The 19446-nt window shown below is 37.8% G+C and overlaps 1 protein-coding gene across 3 annotated transcripts in view; it reads right to left on the bottom strand.

Moving 5' to 3' along the window:
- Nucleotides 1–19446, bottom strand: part of DPP10 (dipeptidyl peptidase like 10) — a 438809-nt gene that overhangs the window by 125079 nt on the left and 294284 nt on the right. For all 3 annotated transcript variants that reach the window (XM_021548741.4, XM_085584875.1, XM_021548740.4), the window contains one exon: nucleotides 2375–2469. In XM_021548741.4, the coding sequence (XP_021404416.1) occupies nucleotides 2375–2469 (95 nt within the window). The remainder of the gene's footprint in view (nucleotides 1–2374; nucleotides 2470–19446) is intronic.

Genomic DNA, 19446 nt, shown 5'->3' with positions numbered 1-19446 from the left:
GTTACATTTAGCAGTGCAAATCTGGGGACAGTCAAGCTTAGAAGAACAGGACAGCTTTTGATTTCAGCCTCACTCAGTAATGTTATCCTCTTAGGATTGTTGGCCACCAAGCCAGACAGCACAGAACATTTCCCACTGTTCTCTTCCAAACATACACCAACAAATTTGCTGGGCCTTCTGCTCTGTTTTCAGCTTTTTATTATACTTCCTCCATATGAATACTAATTACTGGAATTGACTATTTTTAAGTATAACACTCTCAGCTTTTGGCTGTGTAAAGAGAGGAGCTCAGCACGAAAAAAAATACACTTAGGTATTTATATTTTTTCACACATAATTACTAAATGGTCGCTTGAATATTAAGTATTTTGGATCAGTTTCCCACATTTCTAATTAATAGTAGATATCTAGTGTCTAGAGCTCACTACGTTTGTGTGAATTGAGGAAAAATCAGTTCCAGAAAAAGCTCAAAGAACAACTTTGCAGAAAGAGGCGACACCCACGGTGTGCAGCAGCCTGTCCTTCCCAACCCATCATCAGCTGGCAAGGCTGGGGTGGCATAATGGCCTGAAAAGCCTGGCGTGCTGGCACCACACTCCAAGGCACAGGCCAGGCACTTCCAGCCACAAGTGCAAGAATTCCTGTGTGAGGAGACTCAAGTCTTGGCATTAAAGTCACGTCCTGCAGCCGGGGATGCCCCAGCAGCTGCTCATGCTGAAGGCACCACACAGGCCTGGCTCACACACTTCAATACATGGCTAACAGGGAAAGTGCTTCCTAATGCTTGAGGGTTTGTATTTACAGAAATTCACCCTTCCCCTGATGCCTCAGCTTTTAGCTTTTATATGTTTCAGATTCTGAGCTGCTTTAGTGTGTAGTTCTGAGCTTCATATTAGGGGATGGTGAGCTCTCTTCACAGAGCAGGGAGACAAAACAATTCCTTCTGCAGCTGGGGATCAAGGACAAATGACCCAAATCTCAGGCCCAAGAACATAAACAATGTGGACTGAAGAGAGAAAAACAGAAAAAGGATGGGACAATTAACCCCAATATGCAAATAGAGCAGAACTTATAAAGTGAGAGACCCTGTGACTGGTTGTCCATTTTGTGACCATCTTGGGTGTAGCCCTGGCTGGGCTCTTGTCCTGCCCATCCATTGAGGCCTTCTAATAAATCCCTACAATATTCTTTAACTCCATCTAGTCTCTGTTCTAGGTCAGCCTCCACAAGGCATCACCACCCACTTATAATTGTGTCTGACAGCTTTTTTTGGGCTAAGAGGTACCCTGAGGCACATCCCAAGTGTATGGAAGGGTGCAGCTCACAGAAGGGGAGTCACACACCACACCCACACACCTCCTCATTAAAATCTAATTCCTCCATCCTCCTCCATCTTCCCACTGACCTAGGAAATCAGCATCAAATTCTTTCTCCTGAAGTTCTACTCTCCTATTTCTTGTTTGAGGAGTTAGAAGTAAAGGTCACCTGAGGCTTTATGCTTTGAAAAGAGGAATCTCTATCAGCAAAGGCCAGGAACAGAACAGGAATAAAATGAGCCTTTGCCAAAGAGCGCTGATGAAAATGAATCATCCTTGTGAGTCTGCAGGTGTAAAAGATTTTATTAAATTAAAGTACAGGGATTAACAATAACAGCCAGTGGTCTGCATGGAGTATTTATGAGGAAAGATTGACAAGCCACACAATTATGCTGCAAAATCCTGATAAACGAGAAATACAGGGTGAAATGTAAGTGGTATCCCTGAGAATAACAGTGCCAAGCAAAGCAAAAGAAAATGAAGAGTAAAATATTAGAGTACTTCTTAGCAATTACTGCTAGTCAGAAACCATTCTTGACCCTTTACTGGTCAAGAGGAATAATCCCCAATCATCTAGTCTGCCATTGAAGCACAGAGAAACAACTAAACCAGAGATTAACATGACATTTTTCTTTGAATATTTATGTCCCCTAAGGAAAATATCCTGTGAATCTTGAACGATTTCCCCCTTTTCTAATAGTGAGAAATTCTCAACATTTAAGTAGCATTCCCACCTTTTATGAAATATTTTTTCCTGACAGACATCAGATAGATTCCCCAGCACATATGCCAAGCACAGTCCATCCTTCAGATGGTCTGAACAAAGTACAACCAACAGCAAATTCTCCAATATCTTGGTTATTTACATGTAAAACAACAAATAAATTAATTCAGAAATCATTCACTGACAAAATGGATTATATTTTTCATTTATATGTCTAGGTTATGAACATCTCTTCTAACTTTTAAATATTGTACCCTCTCCCTCCTGTAGCAAGAAAAAAATGTTAGCAGACTTTCAGTGAGAGAGAAGCAGATATTATATATACATTACTTACAAAAGTTGTATTTTCCAGTAACAATGTAGTTGTATTTGTTTCTACATTCAGTTCAACAACATGTCCATTCCTGGTTTTATACACCACTGCTGTATCTGCAATGACAAAGAAAGAAGCAGTTTGCAAACACACTGAGGATTTAATGCATCTGTAGAGAGAACCAGCATGTTAAATTAATTAAGAGTATACTTATTACTACACACAAACAAGACAGAAGTTTTGTTGATTTGCCTCATGAGCTTCAAAATTACCAGTTCATGCCCTATAGCATGCTCCCCTCATTCAATACATCTATGTTTTGGTCCTACAGCAAAGTAAAATTTTGCAAAAAACCAAAGTATTTTGTTGAACATCACATTCACATCTCCTCTAGAAGTGATTCCAATGAAACTTCTGTACTGGTCTGTATTTCTGGCGACTGGATGGACAAAGTTATGACTATTTTAAGACAGTCCATATACTGTTTGATTCAAGCTGGGCCACAGAATACTGAATTTTCTTGTGAACTGAATTTTCTTCGCAAAGGAGGGTTAAAAGTAAGTAGGTCCACTTGCAAAACATTTAAAACACTGTGGAATGAACTGTTGTAACTTTTTCTTTTTTCCACTCACTCGATTTATCATTTCTTGTGAGAAAAAGAATCTGACACACCACAAGAAAAAAAAAAGAAATCTGAAATTATTTGGGATTTTTATGGAAAATACTTTGTATTCGCTTGTGTGAAATTAAAAAATTCTGCAAAATTAAAAAGAAATACACAATTACTACATCAGCCTAGAGTTAAAAAAAAAGTTCTAAATTTTCCACTATTTGCTACAAGATTGAATAGAGTGCTGATTCTCTCAGATTATTTAAAACCCATGTAAGAGATTTATACTTAATTAAATGAAACAGTTTTATTATAACAATGTAAAAAGCACAAGAAAAGTTCTAAATTAAGCCTAAAGGAAACACAAAAGAACGTCCCTGATCCTCAGTAATGTCTGAGAAATTCATTACAAATCCCTGAATTTTATGAAGCGGGAAGTAAACATGACTGGAGTAAAAGGTTATGCTATCATAAAAAAATTGCTTTGCTTATTCAGAAAAATGTAGCTCTATTTTAATTGACTCCACAGGAACTCCAGATATCCAGCACTAGTGAATGTGCTCTGCTATGTTCTGTAAAATTAATGAAGCCTCATTGGAAGAGCTTACTAAGCTATTTTAGGACCATGGCTGGGAAGGGGGTGGGATTGATGTAGTTTAGGACACTATTATATTAGAGATGCTGTTTAGGAAGGCAAATCAGATTGTGAACTGTGGCATTAACAGCAGCTCCTTTTAAAGAGAAAATATTTCAAATATTTAATTTAACAGCACTTCATAGACAGTTATTTGGTTTCAGGTTACCAATTACAGAATGTGGTTGTTTCTTTAGGCTATTTTCCATGTATTCTTGTAGGAACCCCAGCACTGGAAATCCCCAATGACACTGGATCACTATGCTGAGTATTATAGATAAAAATGAAGTTGTCTGGCTAAAGAGCTGTCCCTAGTTATGACTGAAGCATATGGTGAGAAATGGCATAAATAACCCAGAGGCACTAAACAGAAGTGCTCCAAACCATGCATTTTGACCCCATAGGTGACACTAATGTGCTGAAATACAAATGAGTACAGAATGTTACTCCTTCTTATTTATCTACTCTCCTACATGTCATCTGCCAACAGGATTCATGGCACTGTGCTTCATTAACAAATGCTACCAAAACAAATTCACTCAAGAAAAGAATTTTCCCTTAAAATTCCTAAGAGGATCACAAATAAAATATATAGTCCTAAGGTTCTTTTTGCAAGTCCTTCACAAGGTGTAAAACAACATTTGGAATGGCAAATACAGTGAGAGACATAAATTAAGGCCTTTGTTCTAAAGTTAGAAGAAAATTTACTCAATAAATCAGAACAGAAAACTGAGTCAGACCTCTTGAAAAGCCAGGCTTTACTGGGCAGCAATTATACCTCTCTTTGAGCTTGGATTCAGTAGTTACCTCCTGAAGGACATAAATCAAATGAATGCTTGGAAAATGTATGCTGGTTTGCAGGTAAAAGATTATTACCAAAATCCCATGTAAACACAGAGCATAACAGTCTTCAAAAGTAATCACAGTAATTAACATGGAAATCCCATTCCAGTCAATATTTTTCAGGCTGGATAATGTGATAGTTGATGGTCACACCACAGGACGATGATTTTTTTCACTGATAGATCAAATTTTAACTTGAAGCCATAAACATACTTTTTTAAAAGAATTTTGTTACCTAGAGTCAGAAATTCTACAAAAGAAAACATTACCTAGTCCTTAGCCTTATTCATTTGCACAGCTGATGGATTTCTTTTGTTTATTATCTTATGTGGTGCCTTTGCCACAAGAAGGTTCAGGGACCTCTGACATTTCACAAAGACATTCAGACAAGTAGAGCCCTTAATTCAAAGAAATTCTCATTTAATTTGAAGCAAACAGGAGTATCATGTGAAAAGCTCTCAGCTGGACACAAATTGCAGCCCTGAGGAGCCATTATTATTGATCTGAGGACATCACCAGAGTAAAAATCATCCTGTCTTCAGCAAAGGAGAATGTGAGGAAGCCTCTGTAAAGAAGATAGTTATCAAGTCACCAGCCCTGGATGATGCACACAAAAACAATCTTGAAAACAACTGATTGAAAATTTCCTAAGTATAATGATTCTCAAAGTTCTGAAAAGTTTGGAAACTCCAGAGCATTGAATATCTGATTAATTTATTCTGTTTTACTAAAACAGAATAAAACTAAGACAGACAGCCAAGGGTCTGTATGTAAGTTATCCTGACATCAGTACCAAAGAAAATAATGGCACTATAAATCCAGGATTCTTCCCACAAAAATAATGTCTGGCAATATAATTAACACCTAACGACACTTCACAGAACATAGATCTTGCTAAAAAAAATGAGTGTTGTATTTGATAGAGGCAACTCTGCTGAAACTGTGTACTGGGTTTTCATCCAAGGTATTGAATTTATTTTATGACATCCAAAGCTTACATTAAACAGAATTAATGGGAAACACATTAGGAGGATTAATAACAGTATCACTAAAAAATAAATAAAGAGGTAGACAGGGTTATTACACACAACTATCTTTGGGAAGAATTCATTACATCTTGATTTTGACCTTAATTCTAAGGCTGACTGAGAAGGAGGCTGCCCAGTGGACACACACCCCTGCAGGACAACATTTTCAACATGTTCTCTACCACTTATTTGGCTTTCACAAAGAATGCAAAATTAAATAAAATATTACATGAAAACAAACTCAAACAAAATTCTGGGATTGTCACAGCAGAATAAATTCACCTTACTCAGCAACATCCTCTTATAGAATTGTACTAGCTGCAGAACCAATTTATTTTATCATTGTGAAGCTAAATGTCCAAATTCTTATGCTATTGTATGTTTTTAAAAGTAAATGTCTTCATCATCTGCCCTATCTCTAGGCAAAGAACATGGAATATACATTCTGCTGAAATGATTAATCACACATTTATATATACATCACAGTTTGGATGTATATATAAATATAGCCCTCCGTAACAGCATGATTACATAAATACAGCACCATGATAATCTCAAGTGTTTTTTTAAATAAAAGCACTATTTCTTATAAATAGCTTCACTAAGACTATTGTTACTGGTTTAGATTCAACACTGCTAAGGGTTTTGTGTAAAATCAGGATATGAGCTGGCAGGACATGCAGCTCTATACTGTGCCTGGGGTAATATAAATTGTTCCAGGGAATATCAAAATACAGGCAAACTATCATAAAATGAAATCAATGCAAAACTTTTCCTATTTGACGAGCAGCTTGACCCCCCATCAGTTTTGCAATAATTTCTTTATCTCCACTTATTGAATTTACCCCCATTTATTGAATTGACAACACGCCACCACATCCTAAATGCTACAGAATTCCTTTGTAGCACTCACAGTTACACATAGTATCTTCACATGAACCAAAAAAAAAAAAAATAAAAATAAATTAAAAAAAAAAAAATCCATGCCCTTACAAATTCTAATGAAAAATCCTGCATTGTTTAGGGGGGAAATGGAGTAACTTCCAGCCTTAAATACATCCCCATCACTGCAAATCAATCCCTGAATTGTTCTAGGGTCTATATGGCCTTTAATGATTTATCTTTGTGACAGCAGGACACTGAATGGTGATGGCTTATTTGAAGAGTATAAACTCTAGTTTCACATGTCCCTGAAATTAAGCAACTCAGCTTGTTATTCAAATGACACAGAGTTGAGAGAACACACTACCACATAATTTCAAACCTCTTGAATTTTACTCCATTGTTCTATTCACTTTCACATCAGTATTGATCCAACTTTTATTAGTTGGAAGTCTTCCTCTTTTATTGGTGGTATTTTCATCTTTAGACCTGTTTGTGACACAAAAGCTCCAGGCTGCTAATCACATTTATTCTTTTTCTGCCATGGGGTAACTCCAAGAGTCTCCCTGGGTGCTTTAACACCTTGACACAGGCACGATCTGCACAATCCAGCAGCAAGTCAAGAGGAGGGAGCTGTGTCCTCCACGTGAACGGGCAAAGGGAGTGTGAAATGCTTTGTCATTTCTGCAGGGCTCTAAATCTGGGATATTCTACAAGAGATTGCAGACCAATAGAGATAGAATCATGATCAGTCAACCAAGTACTAAAAGTCATCTGTGTTGTACTGGGAAAGATCCAGCAGCCTTAGGAACAAGTGGGGCTTCATTGATAAAGTATGAAAGCAGGAATCCTGTCCTGGATTAATAAGAATTTATGAAAATATAGAGACCCATCACAGGCTCACTAAAGCCACAGGATTTGGAAGATTACTGAATCTGAGCCTCCACTATTCTGTGCATATTTCATTTTAGCCAGGCAAGAACTTGCATTTCTACCTAGTCTATTCCAATCTGAGAGGTTTTAAGGGATGATTTTTGACCTATGAATACACACTGAGTTATTCTTTATCCTCAAACAGACATCATGGCAACCCATGCTAATTATAAAACTAAAACCTGCCTAGCCTGTAAATCTACATTGCCATCATGTTCACTGAGATTAATATGAATAATCTCTGCAGATTCTAGCACTGACAAGGAGCAACAGAACTAACAGCATTTCTCTGCATATAAAAAAAACAATTCTTATTAAATTCACAGTACACTTATTGTACATTTTGTTTGAGAAACAAAAGTCTGGTAAAATATTTGCTGGATTTTAATTACCTGTTGATAATAAGGCTTATTTCATGGCAACTCTGAGAGGAACTTGTGTGGATCAATTAATGTGAATGGATACAGGCCAAAACCAGCTTGCTAGAATCTGGTTTAAAAGTGGTTTAGAATTTACTAATACTGATATTAAATAATTTGACAAAAAAAAATTATTTATAAAGAAGGTACATAAACTGCTAATTGCTGGTTATTTGCACAGAGCACTGCAAATCTTAGCCTAAGCTAATTGTCTAAAGGAGATCAACACTGAGGCAGTTTTGTGCATAGAAACCATTGGGTATTAAAGCAATTTATCAAACAGTCTTGAGAGAGCAAGTAGATTCTAAAAAGTGACTGAAAGAGAAGGAAATAATTCAGGCAATGCTGAAAATCTGTTCCATATTATCTAGAATAAGGAGGCCTCAGGGTAGTCTTCTGAAATTGCTGACACTGTTAACCTGAAGATTGCTAATGTTTGTTTTCCCACTGAAAATATTTACTAAGTTTTGGTTTGCTTAGCTAAAATTCTGCTTTTCAGCACAAACAGCAGCATTAGCAAGTCAGAGTCCTCCTCTTATATTTTATGTTTTTTCAAATGCAAACATGCGAGAAGGTTGGTACCTTGCAGCCAACACATATGTCAATCAGCCTTTGCTGCACACAGTATTATTAGAACTGCAGATGGCATTTCATCAAATTGATTATAGAAAATGTCATGCTAATTAAAATAGAGAATGCTTCCTGATTTAATAAACGGGGGTGCTAGACAATTCTTTGTCTAATGAAGTGTTTACTAATTAAATAGTCATTTACAAAGATATTTGAGATACAGACAAAATTGCAATATGTTAGTAAAGTCACGTGTCAGCTGAGCAAGATTTCCACTGCTCTTCTAAAAGGTCAGGCTGTTAGTAATGCTCTCAAGACAAAAATTATTCTGGACTAGTTTTAAAATGCAATGTGCAATCGGAATGTACTCCTCTAGAAAATCCTTTAGTATATAGAAAATCTCCTGTTCAAAATGGCTTGCAAAGTTGTACACACAGGCAATTCCTGCTCTTTCTGATCCCTACTTCCTTTTCCCATCTATGCCCAATGCAAACAAACCAAAAACCAGACAAAGATCTTACGGTGCAGCAGCTCCAGGAATGGAGGTGGCACAGTGAGAGTAGCACCCTGCCAGGCACAAACAAATTAGCTCTGCTCTTCCTCCCTTCTTCAACTTCAGAATGAAGTGGCAAGGCATGGACTGACCTAGAAAATTCAAATTTCCATCCATACTCAATGTATCTTCCTCTTTTCCTAATCTGGTCATTGGTTTGCAAAGCAAGTCAAGCTCAATTCATGTCAATTTTCAGTGGTCCCAGTTATTTTAGCATATAGATGTATGAAAATCTTCAACTCTGTTCAACAGCCAATATTAATTTATGAAATCCATTTCTTCCCTGTCATGCAGCTGCACACGATCATGCCTCAGTATCACACTATCCGCATGCCCACTTCAGACAGAAAAGAGGGACCAGACAGCTCCTGAATATTAACAAATCCACTGGGAGATTGATTTACAGGAAAAAAAGAGGAAAAAAAAAAAAAACCAACAGTGAAATATATAGTGAAGCCAAGCCTCTGGAGTTTGAAAGATGAGGAAACATTCACTGCAGAGCTGTGGGAGGCAGGAAGGAGGACAGTGACCAGCAGCCACAGGTCATTGTGTCTGTGACAAGCTCAGCTGGAAGAACATCACTGTCTGCTGCCTAAGCCACTTCAAGACATGTTGGAAAGATGGAAACACAAGGGAATTACTTCACAAAGACAACAAAGACAGAGGCAGATAAATTGAAATGCAGGTGACCACAGAGAATGAAGCTGAATAAATCTGCAGCCACTCTCCTGGGGCTCCACCCAGACATGTCCTGCAATCCAGGTGTGCTGTCAGCTCAGTTTTCACAGCAAAACTAAACCATATATTCCTCTACTATGTACTGCCATGGTAATGGAAAGCTGTTGTAATTTAGCAATTTCCAAGTTTTTCCAAGAAATTTATCAAATCACTCATGACTTCAGTTGTAAATGTTTGAGGGCTTTGGTCCTGCTACCTGTGGCACAGAGAAGCCACGGCTTGTTGAAGCTATTTCTTCTCCAGTCTTCCTGGATGAACAAATTGTCATGTATTTCTCTTCTGCTCCTCTGGTACTCTGCTTGGGAGTGAGCATAGCATCCTTACATGGGTCTGTTCACTCAAAACTTCTCCAATCAAGGCTGCCCCAGCAGGGTCTGTCTCATTTTCTGTTTCAAGAGCACACTCAGAATAACAGAGCTACATCTGAGCTTCAGCTTTCCAAAATCACAATCTGAAAGCAAGATGCTGAGATTGTTTAAGGATGTCAGTTAAAAAAATTTTAACTATCAGACAGTTTTAACTGCCTATCAGTTAAAAAAAGTTGAAAGAAAATAACAGTTGTGCCACAATTATTCTCCTATAAGAAGGATTAAAAGTCTCCCTCATTTTAGAACACAAAGCACTACAAAGTAAATTAACAAAAATAAATGAAAATGCCAAGATCTAAGTGCGTGCCAGCATAAATGGGAGGCAGTTATCTAACCTGAAGAGCAATGAGTTGATGGACTAAAGCACAAAATGTGACTGTTTCTACCATTCCTTCCCATGCTTTCCCCATCCCACTATTCATAATGCAGAAGTCTCCATCTGTATCTCTGTCATTATGAGGAGGAAAGGAAAATGTCAGGGATATTCATTCCCCCCCTCAGTGCAAAGCACTGAACATGATTTCATTGTGTTAAAAGCTAGGATAATAGACTTCGGTCTATTAGTCCATTCCGATTTGTTTGAAATGCAATTAACAGGAAATCAGCACCAAAATGAAGGAGAGGGAGGGGAAGTGGCAGCATTCATGGCACAGCCTTCCTTCTAGGCCACATCACTGCTTGAGCACCACACAACTTTGGGTACCTATACTTTTCTTTAGCCATTCTCTACATTAAAAATGAAGACTCAGAGACAGAGCCTTCAGATTAGAAAAAACGCTAAAAACTTTTAAAAGAGGATGAGTGGCGAAACTTCTAACAACACTTTGGTTTTCCCAGCCCACATTACACAGTGATGGTGAAACATCAAACATTGGTATTTTGCCAGCTCCAAAATTCAGACAAAACTCCTCGGTTTTCCCAACTACCTGGGAAGGTTTTTGCTCTCCTGCACTGCATCAAGGGCCATTACTGAGCCAGCTTGGCAATGGCCTCAGACAGCTGTCGTCCAAATAGAGGACACGTCCCTGGACTACTGAGAAAATTAGGGAATAAATTCTCCGTTTTGGTCACACATCCTAGTCCAGCTTCTTCCCCAGAGGGATAATGAAGTACCACAACAGAGCAGCACTTCTCTGGCAGCCCTGGGAGCTGACCTTTGTGCCAAGCCAAGGCAGATGGAGCACGGACAGCTCCGCTCTGGAGCCGGCAGCGCGGCCCAGGCGGATTTCCCACAGACTGCTGAACTGGCAAAGCTACGCTCTGGAGAGGACAGTGATTTCAAGGAAGGGAGATTTATAGGCTTCTCTACTCCTATATAATTGCAAATCTCAAATAAAACTGAGTATTTCAGCTTGCAACAGGAATGTGAACTCCCTAAGCCTTCCAAACTCCTGGGGGCTCATCATCGTCCCTACTTCTGCAGATGAGACTGGCATTTTCTAGAAAAGCCCAACAGTGAGAAAATTAAAATTCAGTGGCTATGGACATATGCCAGTAAAAGGCCAGTCTCTGGAGCAGCTGTAGGGCTGCAGTTTTCTCAGTCCCTTTAGTCCCCAGGAGGGCATTTCAGCAAGCTGACTCAGGCAGAGCCGGTGGCTCAGTGCCCAGCCCCACGCTCAGACAGTGAAAACATCACAGCTCTGATACAGCTCCTGGGACTCCTGCATGTCTGGCACACCCAGCAGAGCACATCCAAGGCAAACAGGGTCATGGAGTAGGATTTCCAGGTGTACAATGACAATGCTGAATTTTTTTTTTTTGTTGTTGTTTTATTTTATACTACTGAAGGATAAACAAAGAATTTTATTATAAAAGTCAACAAAGCTAGGCAACTTTCTGTTCACAGTTATTTAACTTGCTTCTTCCAAATCTATTCTGATTTGTGAGAACAAGATGCTGATTAAATGAAGATCATTAACTCAGAGGAATTATCATGCACCCAATAATATATAAATCACACCAAGGCACTGCTTTGTGATTTGTATCTTTTTTGGAACCTTACATACTTGTCTTTATTAAATTATTTCTACTGATTAGTCATCTGTACTTTGAAGAAAAATTACAGATTCAAGAGTCACATGTGCCATTAAGAATTTTTGCCATTAAGAAATATTAATTCCTCTGCATCTAAATTCAACTCACAAAATGAAAGCAATTTAGGTGTTGTTTTCACACGTGTTCATCACCTAATATACTACTAAAATTCTTGGGAAATAATCATGCCAGGTAATTGGAAAATTAAATGGTGAGTCTGTAGGTATCTAACCAGCATAGATATGGAAACATAGATTTGGCACCAGCATTTGAAAACACTGGCAGAATTTCCTTTGGCATTCATTCATTTTGGATGCCATTGTTTCATCTGTACATGTGATTCCACTGTTCTCCTGGAGAGTGGGGAATTGGGCAGGCAGTGCCAGGGACTGCAGGATCATCAGGACAGTGCTTGGCTGCTCCCAGCAGGTCCTGCCCTGCCTGGCAAACTCTGGGCAGGCTCTGCAAGAGCAGGAAGCAGGTCTGGAGAAAAAATTACCCAGGAAAGTGTCCTGTCCTCAGGATCCAAAGAGAAAACTCAGGTGTAAGCTCAAACTCACCTTCTGATCAAAGCACATCAGCATTAAGCCTGTCATACTGGCCTGGAAATGATTCTGATTGCATTTTGGAGCACGCGCCAACAGTTTTATTTGGCTCAAAGATGAAGTCTCAGTTCCAAAAGGAAAGAGACACAAGCAATTAAGTCTCTATCTTAAGCAATTAAGTCTCTATCTTAATATTATCATCATGTGCTTCACTTTGCTTCTTTCAAAATAATAGAAGTGACACATTGGTAAGGGCCATTTTTTGCAACTTATCTCTACAATTAATTTTAAATAAAATGTAGTCGAATGGGAATATTACAAGAAGAAGAAAATCAAGGAGAGGTTGAACAATAGCATTCTTGGCAAGACAGCAAATGTTTTGCACCACCATGAACATTTAGTGGCAGTTTGACAGCATTCCCAACAAATGCAGAAGCACAGGCCTGCTCCAGGTGTGATATGCAAATGAAACAGTAGATCTATTCTCCATGCTTTAGTCATACGTGAGTTTCAAAGAATGAATATTTAAATTATGTTTCCAAATTTATCCTAATCATTATTCCATGGAATTACACCTCTTACCTGCTTCTGATCAGAGAATTCAAGCAATTCAGCTTTTATTTTCCATTTGAATTAGGCTCCCCTTTCAGATTAACATTATTATTCATTTTATTAGATTCTGGTTTTCCCTAAGTAAAAGTGTCATTTTTTCATTAAAACACTTAACTTCATTAGTAAGTCCATACTTGCTCAATAACTGCTTTAGACACACAGAAAATATTCTGTTCAAAGTTGGGGTTTTTTTGTTGTTGTTTTTTTACCATAAAAAAGGAGGAAAGTAACTGGAAAGACTGAATAAAATAGAGCACCATAGCTGAAAAATATATACCCAGTGCTCATAATTAGCAATTAGTAAATGGATCTAGAATACGCACCATTACATTATGATGAAAGTCTCAATAGGAAGATTCTTTTATTTTCTCCTCTCCCATTACCAAGGCTATAAAGGCATGCAAGAAGGGCTGATCCAAATACATTAGCAGGAACAAAATTTGTTTTGGTGTACCTTTCCTTTTGGCAGGACATCTGTCTTGTCACACCTAAACATTTTGCTTTGGAAAAAAATTAAACATCTTTCTAAAAGAGGGATTTTAAATTTGTTTACACTTACTAATTTTTATCATCTTTAGCAAATATTTTCCTGATGGTGAAATTGTCAAACAGATTTTGTTATTTTCATTTTTCATGCAATTAAAAACCACAAACCCTTCATGCACCGAATTGAAACACAGAAATGCTCCCATATTTCCCTACTGTAGATCAGTTTTAGTAGTTCTAAAGACAAACTTATTCTAGTTTACAGGTTGAAATTTAAGTCATTAAAAGGAAGCCACTTAGTAGCTCAACATACTCATACGAAGTATATGAATTTGATATTGTCTTAAAAATTATATCTTCCAAGTACATAAAGGCTGGAACGTCAGAACTGATGAAAGCAGAATGGATTGCACTCATTTTATGCAATGCATTCAGAGATTTCGGGGCCAAAAGAGCTCATTATGTACTTCTTCCCTGAATTCTCTCAAAGCCAAGATTACAGGATTTTGACCTGCAATTCTAGCACCAGGCCTGTAATTTCCTGTTGGGTTTTCCTTTATAAAGAGCATGCAGGCTTGCTTTAAACACTTCACTGCAGAATCCACTATAGCTCTTGATACTATGAGCTGACAAACTAAAAAAACAAATCCTACTAGGATGCCATTAACACCTTACTTAAAGACTTTTCATTATAATCATGCCTGGGGGGATTAGCAATAAAAGAAATCCATTTAATTTTACTGTGTAATGTGAAGCACACTAAGGAGATGCCAGAAATTGGAGCCTATGCTGCTCTGTTCTGTAGAGTGCCCACTTCAACTGTCTGAATCCAGTTTATGGCACTGAAACAATTCACTGTTAGGGTAAAAACACAGGTTGTGTGATACAGTGATGTACCCAAAGACCAACTACTCAATTTCTATTACATAACTTAATTAAGATGTGCATATAAATTTCTATACTCCATATAAAATCAAAAATCACACATATCCAATCTGCAGAGAGCAGAAAGATTCCTTTTCCTGCCCTGGCATTTTCCCTGACCATGAAACTCAACAGGATGTGACAGCATTACTGTTTCTGTAACACTTACTTTCACCTTAGGGGAAAAAAAAAAAAAAAAAAAAAAAAAAAAAAAAAAAAGTAGCATTTTATCAGCCTTCAACACACAGCCCTGAACAGGAAACAGAGGTATTCCACCTTTTTTCCCCAAGAAAAGAGCCCAGAATTGCAGCTTCCCAGGAAGGAAAATACTTCCTAGGAAGAAAGTAGCTACTACAATTGAGGATAGATGTCTTGTTTCAAGCAGATGCCAAGAACTCTTGGCCTGATACCAATGACTCCAAAAAAGACTTTTCACATTCCTTACTCAGCAGCAGGGCAGAGGAAGAAAATTTTCCAAGCTCCCTGGAGTGAAATATCAGCACTATGAGTCTGTGCTCAGTGATGAGCACATGCTTGGCATGTTTGGTTTTGGGAAAAAAGAGAAGAGAGAAGTACTTTAATTTTCATTATTAAAAAAAAAAAAAAAAAAGAAAAAGAAAAAAGAAAGAAGGAAAAAAAAAAAAAAAAGAGTAACTCTTGGCAGGGGTAGGTTACTTATTCCATACAGCAAGGAAAGCAGCTGGGAGAAAAACGCAACTTTCAAAATATTTGAAACTCATCGCTGACAAAGTTTGGCACAGCTTGGACCTGGCACTTGCTTCAGGACTTAATCATTGTTCTCCTTCTCTCTAGGAGAAATACCAGGAGTATACAACATATACAGCAAAGAAAAATATATTCATTTTCAGTAAATAAGCAATACCTACAGGAGTACCTATGAAATATAATTTTATTTTCAGCTATGAAAAGACAAAAAGCTGTCACTCATGGTTCTGCAGCCTTATAGCCAGTTAAACGCTCTTCTTCTAAAACACCACAAGGCAATGGAAATAAAACACTATGTGATAAACAATATGTAGCCCATTTTTTTTCTAACCTGCTAGCTTTTTAAGACAAAAAGCCTTTGAAGTCTTTCAGCTCAGAGTTATTTCCAAGTTCTGGGTGTCTAATTACTACTTCTAATTAGCATCTACTGCATTTATTTTTCACTTATAAAACAGTTGAGGAGGGATAAACAGTCCAATGCCAGCACACCCAAACACAGGTAAATGCTAAAGTGATGTGGCATCTAACTCTATACAACATTTATCTTTACATATTTCACCAGAGAATGTTCATACACCAATTATAAATGCAATAAAAAAGTCGTATGAATATTTAACAAATTGTAAATATTAGCTACATTGTGTAGACCACATCAAGATTTCTTATAATCTTGTATAAAATAATACTCACCCTTTTTAAGAGCATACTCATCCTGTTGTGAAGTTCTACTATCTGTCTGCTAAGTGCTCATACACTGAATTATTCAATATGTCCAACTGAAATCAATCATGCCATATTCATCACACACCAAGAGAATAGTGTCAATTCCAGAATTTCACACATAGCTTATTTTAAAAAAGAATACAGTTCACATAGCAAAAATGTGAAGTAAACTCTCCTAAGCAGCAATCAAGAAATGCAGTGCCTATTAAAATCCTGAGTTTCACATGAAATAGGAAGGGGACAGGGTGATATCCAGCACTGTGAGACCAAGCAGCAGCTGAGACGTGGCTGAGCAGATGCACAGAGAGAGGAGAAGGATGAGAGTCCTGTGCCTGGGAAGGGCTCATGTCTGAGACCAGATCTGAACCTGCTCCCCTGGCACAGCACCAATCACTTCATCTAGATCACAAATTCATTTGGATTTACTTGTGCACCAGGGATGCTGGCCAAACTAATATATAAATAATCAATATAATTGACAACATGCAAGTGCAAAACCAGTGATTTTTTTCCCCCTTCAAATAGCTTTTTCTTCCATAATTAGACTTTAATGAATGCTTTTCATAAATGTCAAATGAAACATTTGAAGAGAAAATGTTAAAATGTTTTAAAGCTTAACACATTGAGACAACTTCTGACTGGTAAGTCATAGAAGCAAAACCCTGAGAGCAAACCCCAGCAGTGACAAGGGCACTGCTTTCTACATCACTTACTCTGTAGCACATCCAGAATGTTTTGCCTGTCACCCAGAGCAACTTCAGCTATAAAAGCATCCTGCCTGGCTTTGTATCCTTTGAGTTCAAAAAGATTTTGAGCACAGAACCAGTTTGTAATACTTTATTCTGGGATTGCTCATGGTGCCACTGGCAGTGATGGAGGTGATCTCTGATGCCTTCATTAGATGGCAGCAAAAATTGTGGTGGCCAGGAGAATTCCAACCAATCCTATTTTCCATTTGTGTAGCAAATAAAATGGACAGGATTTCTAGTTCAGTTATTATGATAGGTTTATTTATGCCCCTGCATCCTTCCATTGGTAACATGCTGTAACAATGATTGAACTGATGCATGCAAAACACTTGAGCTCAGAGAGGCAGCTGTGGGAGTCACTCCTGCCCAGGGCAGGGGCACTAGAAAAGGAATTCTGCATTATATTTCATGGGAGAAATTGTTGTCAATCTAGAAGAATGCATAGCAAAGTAAGTTTCTAGTTTTTCTTCTGCATTTCTGCAGTAAGAGATGCCCTTTCCAATAGCCCTAGGTTGCATCAACCATAAAGATAAAGCACTTATTACTTATTAGTCTAACCCTTGGACTACTCTTTTTTTTTTTTCATTCTGTTGAGGTTTTTTTTTCACCAGGCTTAATTCTATTTACATCCAATTTTCTCTAGCTGAACTGAAGACTGGAAGATAAATGGGTAACACTTACGGGGCACCTAAAGACAGTTCTAGAGCAAATCATACAGGCAGAGACCAGAAACAATGACACTGAAGAGCAAAGGGACTGTTAAAGTCACCAAACCTGACCTCTTGAATATCATATAGGAAAACTGAACTACCAAAAAGACAGAAATACTTCTAAAAGGCAGCAACAAGAAGACATAAATATGCCAAACAGAGCATAACTGAAAAGAACATGCTTAACAGCAATAAAGGTGTACATCAGTCTATACCCCAGTACCTCATTAATACCACAAAGGTATTTGGAGATTGAATTTTTCTTCAGAGAAGATTGTCTGAACGCATTAAATATGACAAAACAAATGATAAATAAAAATTTTGACCAGGGTTTGCTATATATAATAGTCAAGGAAGAATCTAAGTTTTTTGTTTCTTTCTAAAGCTTATAGCTAGAAGAAAATTAACTACAATCAAATAAAAAAGTGAAAAACAAAAAAAAAAAAGAAAAACCCTACTCCAAACATAAAAACACACACCAAAAAAAAAAAAAAACACACACAAAAACCCCGCCCAAAATCAACAACCAAATCCAAAACAAACAACTAAAACAAAAATCATGTTTTTCAATATTCCACATTCAAGCAAGGAATCAGTAACTGTTATCCTTACACAGCCATGAGACAGAAGAAGAGAAGCAGATGCCCTTACAGAGAAGGACATTCAGAGCACAAAATGGGTTTCCAAATGTTCTTCATCTTGGCGGGAAGCATCTTCTACAAGAAGCAATAGATAATTTCTCTTAACTGATATGAATACAGAAAAGATGTGGGGACAATGCTGCAGAAAATAGTTGGCATTGCTTGTGGCAGAACCAGAATGAATATTCATGATTTCGATAAAAAGAATCTTAAAAAATTGTATTTACTCACTTATACAGACATGCCAAAATTCTTCCAGGTTGTTTCACCAGTGAATTCCTTAAATTAATCTTTCCCCGCCAGAGGAAATGACTAAAACTAAGAAAGACTATTCTCATTACAGAAGACATAAGAGGTTATTTCAGCTCACCAACCAGTGATTCCCGTAATACAGAACATGACAAACCCAAAATATTCCCATAAAATCTAACAGTTATATTTCTCATTCAGTCAACATTAAGAGCCATTGCTATTCATGAAGGACCTGTGCAGGTAATGTTTGAGTGTTCCAGGAAATTCACAGCAAATAAAAGGCACTGAAGTAAAAAGCAGGGGTGGCTGCACAGGGGCAGCAGCAGGGAGAATCGGGGAGCAGAGCTGCACCCAGCCACGGAGCAGCCACTTGGACACAAATCAAGTGCCAGTGGCAGGAAGGGAAGTGTTGCTGATGCCGTGCCATTCTGGCTATAAAATGAATCTCCTGCAGAAGCAACAGCACAGCACTGATGTCTTTCACCACTGGTGTGACTTTCACCACTGGTCTTTTACCACTGGTATGACTTTCACCACTGGTATGATTTTCACCACTGGTGTGACTTTCACCACTGGTGTGACTTTTCACCACTGGCTTTTTGTCATCTTGCAAGGACTTTAACCTCATTATGTTCTAGGTGCAGCACTTTATAAGGTGCTACATGTAATATCTCCACTGTAATTTTGCCTTTTAAAGCTACATCCTAATCAATTGAATATGGTGTGTGGTACCACCACACAGATTTCCCATTAAATAAAGCTATTTGGAGGGCTTTAATAAGCCATTATCACTTCGTGTCTACTTTATAATTGTTCAGAGGAATTCTTAGGAGAGATTACCCCATTATTGATGTGAGGTAGTAGCACAGGCTATAATTATTTAAGTAAAAGTCACGGGGCTTTGAGATGAAACTGGCTTTGAAACAAAATACTACATCCAGCTTAACTAAGCACCCACATCAACAACACCTGCAGAGAACAGTGACAATCCAAGAGAGAAAATGAGTGCTTACAGCTTAAAATTCAGCCTCAGAATTCTGAAATGTCTGAATCCTTCCAGTGACACAGAGAATTGAGTTCTACTCTCTGCAGATTGCATTCTGATATTGCCTA

This window comes from Lonchura striata, chromosome 7, assembly GCF_050655825.1.
Source record: "Lonchura striata isolate lonStrDom1 chromosome 7, ASM5065582v1, whole genome shotgun sequence".
Classification (NCBI taxonomy): Eukaryota; Metazoa; Chordata; class Aves; order Passeriformes; family Estrildidae; genus Lonchura; species Lonchura striata.
This window is presented reverse-complemented; position numbering and strand designations above follow the sequence as displayed.